The sequence below is a fragment of the Mandrillus leucophaeus genome, unplaced genomic scaffold (assembly GCF_000951045.1).
Source record: "Mandrillus leucophaeus isolate KB7577 unplaced genomic scaffold, Mleu.le_1.0 Scaffold242, whole genome shotgun sequence".
In the NCBI taxonomy this organism is placed as follows: Eukaryota; Metazoa; Chordata; class Mammalia; order Primates; family Cercopithecidae; genus Mandrillus; species Mandrillus leucophaeus.
The window spans coordinates 1,174,970-1,183,603 of NW_012102499.1; the positions used below are offsets into that span (position 1 = coordinate 1,174,970).

Consider the following 8,634-nt stretch of genomic DNA (forward strand, 5'->3'; position numbering starts at 1 on the left):
CTAACCTCAAGTTATCTGCCCGCCTCTGCTTCCCAAAGTCCTGGGATACAGGCTTGAGCTACTGTGCCCGGCATATATCTCTTTAAAAAATTGTTTTGGCCAGCATGGTGGCTTACACCTGTATTCCTAGCACTTTGGAAAGCCAAAGTGGATGGATCGTATGAGCCCAGGAATTCGAGACCAGCTTGGGCAACAGAGTGAGACCCTGTCTTTACAAAAATTTAAAAAAAAAAAAAATTAGCTGGGTGTGGTGGCATGCATCTGTAGTCCCAGCCACTCGGGACATAGCTTTTCACCTCAGCCTCATGAGTATCTTGGGACTACAGGTGTGTGCCACTGCACCTGACTAGAAAATCATTTTTAAAACTTTCTTTTCTGTTCTTCTATGACAGGCAGAATAACATACTGGTTAAGAATATGGATACCAAACTCCCTAAGTTCGAATCCTGCCTCCTTTGCTTACTAGCTGTATGACCTGGGGCAAATAGTTGGCCTTTGTGCTGCAGTTTCCCCATCTGTAAAATAGAAACAGTAATACCCACTTTATACGGTTGTGCGAATATTAAAGCATTTATTCCCATAAAGCAATGAGGATGCCTGGCCTGTTCTAAGACATAATGTATGTTAGCTTATTACTATATATACCTCTCATTCATTTTTCACCTGCCCGTGCCTACGATATACATCAGTGGCAGCTAAGCGATTGGACTCAGTAGTTGTAGGTAGGGTTACATCCCAGGGGTTACTGTGAAGGCAGCTTGGTAAACTCAGCTGCTTAGGGGGATTGCTGGGCAAGGTGACCAGCAGGTCTGTGCGACAAGCAAGGATATCCTTTTCTCAATCCCTGTTATCCTTGAGCCTATTAGGCAAGCAGGTCAGTACATATTTTAAAAATTCTTAGCCAAGGTAAGATCGTGGGCCATCTGGCAGATGGAGTAACAGCTGGATTGTTGCTAGGGAAGTTAAGTGTCATTTTGAAGTTACCATCTTATTTTTAGAAGCTGCCAGATAGTGTTGCAACCTTGATTTTTCACCATGAGTCAATGTTTGGAACATTCTACCTGCTCATAAGTATCTCTTAAAGTATCTCTTAAGGGACTTTATTGCCCTTTTTATTCCAAGTTTTGAACACAGAAAAAAACACATGAACACAAATACATTGAACAGATAAATGCTCTTTTTTTTTTTTTTTTTTTTTGGAGACAGAGTTTCGCTGTTATTGCCAGGAAAGCCACATTTCATTGTGGCTTTAGTTTGCATTTCCCTGATGACTAGTGAGGTTGAGCATTTTTTTCATATATTTTTGGCTATTTGGATATCCTCCTTTGTGAAGTACTCATTCAAGTCTCTTGCTTGTTTTTCTATTGAGTTACCTGTCTTCTAGATTGATTTGTAGAAGTTTGTTGTATGTTCTGGGTATGAGTGCTTTGTCACTTATATGATTGCAAATAATTTTTCTGTGGCTTGCCTTTTACTCTCAGATACATATATATATCACAGTTTCTTTATCCACTCATTGATTGATGGGCATTTGGGTTGGTTCCACAATTTTGCAATTGTGAATTGTGCTGCTATAAACATGCGTGTACAAGTATCTTTTCTGTATAATGACTTCTGTTCTTCTGGGTAGATACCCAGTAGTGGGATTGCTGGACCAAATGGTAGTTCTACTTTTAGTTCTTCAAGGAATCTCCACACTGTTTTTCATAGTGGCTGTACTAGTTTACATTCCCACTAGCAGTGTAGAAGTGTTCCCTGATCACCGCATCTATGCCAACATCTTATTTAGTGAGATTTTTTAAATGCCAAGCCAACATGTGGAATGAGGCACTTGACAAATAATTTTCTGTTTATTTAATTTAAAAACTACTTTATTGTTTACATATCCCAAGTGTTCTTAAAAATAGGCAAATTTATTAGAAACCAAGAAGTAAAGCTGTTTAATCATTTTTTGACATCTTCAGAATATATCTCTTCATGACGAAAGTGTACAAAATCAGCAAATCTACTTCATTCAAATGCCCAAATGTATTCTTATAACCCTATATGTCAATTTGGGAAATGTGAGCTCTTTGAGTGATCCACATTAAAATCTCGTAGTAGTTCTAGCAAACTTGTAAAAATCTTAGTGAAGGTACTCTAGAACCAAAACAACTAGTTTTTATATACAGGAAGGAAAAATCAGGAAAATCTTCTGTCTTCACGGTAATGAATTCCTATGTTATAGCAATGATAGGTTCTCTCAACTCTGCCTTCCTTAGAAAGAAATCAGAAAAAGTTGAAAATGAAAAAAAAAAATTCATGAGACGTCATCAAGCTATAATCTAATCACCATTTTGTGTTATCATATGAGGTTTCTTGATTATTTTCAGTGGTGAATGTCACTTGTGCCTTCTTTCCCCACTAGTGTGCGCTTGCTGCTGATGAAGTAGTATTTAATCAGAAGGAACTGGAGGTGAAGGAACTGAAGAATCAAGTGCAGATGATGGTACAGGAAAACAAAGGGCATGCGGTATCTTTGAAAGAAGCGCAAAAAGTGAATAGATTGCAGGTAGAGTTTCTTAATGCATCTAACTCTGTATAGTTTCTTGAAATAGTACCTAATTAAACACAGTAGCATTTTAAATGATAAATGGGAACTTAAAAAGAGGATGTTCATTTGAAGAGTTCTGAACATAGGCACCTGAAAGAATTATTAGTTTTTCCCTTAAATCTGCTTAAATGGAAACATTTTTATTGTTAGCTTGACTTGGTTTTAGAAATACAAAGATAATACCCAGGAAATTAATTTATAAATCATATCATGGTTATTTTTTCCATACTTTTCCTTCCTGTTGTTTGCCAAGGTATTAGGAAATGCAGTATTGTTAGGAGTTGGAAGGTAAATACATAATTTAAACTTTGAAATGTATTAAATTATCCTCTTACACCTCGTGAGTGATTTGCTTTTTAACTTTGGTTAAACATCTTTCAAATGTTCTATCTTAACTTTCCTATTATATTAACATGGATATGTCTACAGTATAACATAGCATGCCTCTAAATATTGTACTCCCTGGCTGTGACTTCTCCCATCACCCCAAATAGTTAATATCATTTAAAGCCTTTAGCTTCCTATCAGGGAATAACTAATGCCCAGAGAAATAATCTAATCTAGCACACATCAGATTTTGATTTTCACGTTGTTTGATTTTTGTTTTCTTTTTTAACCCTTCTAATTGTATTTTGTTGTTGTTTGTTGTTGTTGTTTTGAGACAGGATCTCATTCTGTTGCTCAGGCTGGTGTGCACTGGCACAATCACAGCTCACTGCAGCCTCGACCTCCTAGGCTGAAGTGATCCTCCCACCTCAGCCTCCTAAGTAGCTGCAACCACAGGTGCATGCCACCATGCCCAGCTAATTTTCTGATTTTTTTGTGGAGATGGGGTCTCACTGTGTTGCTCAAGCTGGTCTCGAACTCCTGGGCTCAGTGATCGTACGTACCACCTCAGCTTCCCAAAGTGCTGAGATTGATTGCAGGCATGAGTCACCATGCCTGGCCCTAATTGTATAATAATTTAAAAACATAAAACTAAAGTATATACAAAACAATACGTATTAATCAGTGATTTATCACAAAGAGAACAGCTGGGTAACCACCACCAGGCCAAGAAATTGCTAACTGCCAGCGCCTCAAAATTCTTAGTGCCTCTTCCTCAAAGACAACCACTCTCTTGACTTACATGGTAATCATTTCTTTGCTTTTCTTACGGTTTTACTATCTAAATATGTATCCTTTAACACTCCAGTTTAGGTTTTGGAATTTTTATTAATTTATTCAGTATAGCTTATTCAGTATCTGGCTGCTTTGTTGAACATTATTATGATTCATCCACTTTTTAATTGTAATATTTTTTCTGTAAATTCTAATATTTTATCTGTAATGTGTGGCTGTGGTTTGTTTAGTTTTATAGCTACATAGGATTTTATTGTATGACTATACCACAATTTATTTTCTGTTCTACTGTTTGATGGACATTTGTGGTTTTCTGTGAAATTTTCTTGTGAATTTTCAGTGTCTCTCAGTGCACATGCACATACATTTCTTGGAGATTTGTGCCTAGGAGTTGAATTGCTAGGCCATAGGATAGGTGTATCTTCAACTTTTGTAGGTGATACCAGATTGTTTTCCATTTTACACTCCCACCCAGCACTATGTGAGCATTCCCACTGTTCCATATGCTTCTCAACATTTGTTATTAATTTTTAAATCTCAGCCAATCTGGTAGGTATGTAGTATTTTATTGTGGCTTTAGTTTGCATTTCCCTGATGACAAGTGAGGTTGAGCATTTTATTCATATATTTTTGGCTATTTGGATATCCTCTTTTGTGAAGTACTCATTCAAGTCTCTTGCTTGTTTTTCTACTGAGTTACCTGTCTTCTAGATTAATTTGTAGAAGTTTGTTGTATATTCTGGGTATGAGTGCTTTGTCACTTATATGATTGCAAATAATTTTTCTGTGACTTGCCTTTTACTCTCAGTGGTATCTTTGATGAAGAGTTCTTGTTGTAATCAAATTCGTCAATCTTTTTCTTTATGGTTAATGATATTTGTTCTCTATTTAATAAGTTTTTCCTTTCCCCAATTGTCTCCTCTGAGGATACTTTCTCTATTATCTTCCAGAAGCTTTATTGTTTTGCCTTCCACATTTAGCTGTATAGTCCCCCAGGAATTGATTTCTGTGTGTGGAATAAAGTAAAGATCAAATTTCATTTTTTAAACATATAGATACTCATTTGTCCTAGCATCATTTATTGGAAACTATCTTTTTGCAACTGTTTTGAGTGCTATCTTTATCATAAATCATGGTCCATTTGTGCATGAATCTCTTGTCTATTTCTTGGCCTTTTAAGTCTAGATATTTTGTAGATCAAGGCCTTCTGCTGTTCTCCTTCCCTCCCCACTCCCCAGATGTCTTGGTTGTTCCATATAAATTTTATTTGAATTTTTAAATTTTTTAAATAACTACTTTATTGAGATATAATTCACATACTATAGAATTCAGCCCTTCAAATATACAATTCAGTGACTTTTTAATGTATTTACAGAGTTGTCTAACCATCACACCGTCTAATTTTAGAATGTTTTTATCACCCAAAATGAAAATATTGTATCCATTAGCAGTCACTACTCATTTTCCTCCTTTCCTCAGCCCCTGGCAAAAACCACTTTACTTTCTACTTCTATGGATTTGCCTATTCTAAACATTTCATATAACTGGAATCATACAGTAAGTGGCCTTTGTGTGTGACTTCTTTCACTTAGATGAAAATGCTATTTTCATTTATTTATTTTTCATGGTCAAATAATAATTTTGTATGTTTCTTGGATACAGTGTAATGTTTCGATGTATGTATACATTACGGAAAGATTCAATCAAGTTGGTTAACATTAATTAATTAACATTGAATTACATTTATATATCTGTTTAGAATTAATGAACATGTTTTGATTGAGTCTCCTAATCCATAAGCATGGTATAGTTCTCTGTTTACTTAGATTTCCTTTGGTTTTTCTCAGTAATGGCCTACATTTTTTTGTGCAGAAATATTGCAAATAATTTATAGATTTCTTTGTAGGTACTTGATTTTTTTTCTGTCACTATAAATAGAATCTTTAAAAAATTTTATTTTTCAAATTCCCTAATTGTTGGTATGTGGAACTGTACTAATTTTCAGATATTAATACCTTATATATCCAGCAACCTGACTAAACTCAGTTTTTGATCAGGAGTGCCTACAGTTACCATCAGGTGGGGAACCTTCAAAATTCCCAAGATAAATGGAAAGGATCCAAACATTTTGGAAGTAATTTCTTTTTTTTTTTTTTTGAGACGGAGTCTCACTGTATCACCCAGGATGGAGTGCAGTGGCACAGTCTCCGCTCACTACAACCTCTGCCTCCCGGACTCAAGCGATTCTCCTGCTTCAGTTTCCTGCGTAGCTGGGATTACAGGCACCTGCCACAACGCCTGGCTATAAACTTGCTTTTTTTTTTTTTTTTTTTTTGAGACAGAGTTCTACTCTGTCACCCAGGCTGGAGTGCAGTGGCATGATCTCGGCTCACTGCAACCTCTGCCTCCTGGGTTCAAGCGATTCTCCTGCTTCAGTTTCCTGCGTAGCTGGGATTACAGGCACCTGCCACAACGCCTGGCTATAAACTTGCTTTTTTTTTTTTTTTTTTTTGAGACAGAGTTCTACTCTGTCACCCAGGCTGGAGTGCAGTGGCATGATCTCGGCTCACTGCAACCTCTGCCTCCTGGGTTCAAGTGCTTCTCCTGCCTCAGCCTCCCGAGTAGCTGGGATTACAGGCATGCACCACCATGCCCAGCTAATTTTTTTGTATTTTTAGTAGAGACAGGGTTTCAACCATGTCAGTCAGTCTGGTCTCGACTGACCTCAAATGATCTACCTACCTTGGCCTCCCAAAGTGCTGGGATTACAGGCATTAGCCACTGCACCCGGCCTATACTCGCTTTTTAATCCTAAATCTGTAAATTCTTTTGGATTTTCATTTATAATTATGTCATCTGCAAATAATAAAAGTTTCATTTCTTCCTTTATAATCCTTTCACCTTCTGTATCTTTTTCTTCTTCTGTATCTTCTATATTGTATACTTTAAATAGTTGGTTTCTATAGTATGTGAATTTTGTCTTAATAAAGTTGTTATAAAAATTCCTTCTTGTATTTGCTGGGATCTCCAATGCAGTGTTGAATACAAGTGGTGATAGAAGGCATCCTTGTCTTGGCCGGGCCCCGTGGCTCACGCCTGTAATCCCAGCACTTTGGGAGGCTGAGGTGGGTGGATCATGAGGTCAGGAGTCGAGACCATCCTGGCTAACAGGGTGAAAACCCATCTCTACTAAAAAATACAAAAAAAATTAGCCGGGCGTGGTGGCGGGCACCTGTAGTCCCAGCTGCTCGGGAGGCTGAGGCAGGAGAATGGCGTGAACCCAGGAGGCGGAGCTTGCAGTGAGCTGAGATTGCGCCACTGCACTCTAGCCTGGGCCACAGAGCAAGACTCCGTCTAAAAAAAAAAAAAGGCATCCTTGTCTTGTTTCCAATGATAGAGGAAAAGCTCAGGCTTTCAGTCTGAAGTATTATATTTTCTATAGGTATTTTTAATTTACCATTTCCCAAACTAAGGAAATTACTGAGAATTTTTATTATGAATGGATATTGATTTTTATCAAATGGTTTTTCTTTATCATACGATTTTTCTTCCTTATTCTGCTAATATGGTGAATTACACTGATTGATCTGATTTTTAACCAATCTTTTATTCCTGGAATAAACCCTTTTTGTTGTTGATATTGTGATGTACTGTTGTATTGGAGGTTCCCCAAAACCACCCTCACATTGGATGACGTACTAGGAGAACTCAATATATATTCATTCTCCTGGCTAGGATTTATTACAGTGAAAAAATGCAGAGCAAGATCAGCAAAGGAAAAAGACACATGGAACAAAGTCTGGAGGAAACCAGGCACAAACTTCTAAGACTTGTCTCTCAGCAGAGTCACAGAGGATGTGCTTAATCCGCCAGCAATGAGTGGTGACAACACCTATAAAATGTTATCTGCCAGGGAAACTAAGTAAACTTGGTGCCTATGGGTTATATTGAGGATGGATGGGTCGTGAAGGCACCCTTTGCCTAGCATGAACCAAAGTCCCAGACTACCTGAAGGAAAGCAGGAGTACAGCATAAACCACATTGATTGTGCAAATAGTTGAGCACAGTGAGTCAGTATTACCAGAGCGTTTAGGAACACTCCCAAAATCCAAGTTCTCAGGCATCTGACAACCTCATAGCAGGTCTTCTAAAAGATAGCAGTCGGGTCTGCTATGTTAACTCTTCTGTACGACTGACTTAGATTTTGTTTGCTAGTGTGATGTTTATATTTGTCAGTGAGCTTGTCCTATATTTTTCTTTCTCATAATATTCTTGTCAGATATTATAACAAGTTATGCTGGCCTCATAATATGGATTATTTAATGTCCCCCTATACCTGGAAGGGTGTGTGAAAAATTGGTATTATTTCTTTCTTAAATGTTCGGTCGAATTAGCCTGTGAGGCATTTGGGACTTGAAATTTTCTTTGGGGGTATGTTTTATGAATTAAATCATATTAGTATTTTCTTTTCCTCCAGTTTTGATAAGGTTTACTTTTCTAGGAATTTGACCATTGTATCTAATTTTCGAATGTATTGGCATAAGTTTAGGATAGTCTTTTATTCGTTAATATCTTTAGCTGTGTAGTCACATGTCCCCTTTTTCATTCCTGATTATTTGTGCCTTCTCTCACTTTTTTTTCTTGCAGTTTCACTAGTAAAATTACCAATTCATTAGTCTCTTCAAGAGACAATTTTTGGCTTTGTTAATCCTCACTAGTGTATGTTTGTTTATTATTTCATTAGTTTTTTCACTATTTCACTAATTTCTGCCCTTTATTATTTAATTTCTTCTACTTTTGGGGTAACCTTCTGCTATCTTTTTAACATCTTTAGATGAATATTTAGTATATTAATTTTTAGCTTCTCTTCTTTGATATATGCATTTAACATTATATATTTCTTTTTTTTTTTTTTTTTT

General features: G+C 36.8%; 1 protein-coding gene across 1 annotated transcript in view; it reads left to right on the plus strand.

Annotated features, from left to right (window-relative positions):
- KIF27 (kinesin family member 27) overlaps positions 1-8,634 on the plus strand; it is a 99,283-nt gene that overhangs the window by 22,580 nt on the left and 68,069 nt on the right. Inside the window, exon 5 of the mRNA XM_011982757.1 lies at positions 2,408-2,551. Coding sequence (XP_011838147.1) covers positions 2,408-2,551 — 144 coding nt within the window. The remainder of the gene's footprint in view (positions 1-2,407; positions 2,552-8,634) is intronic.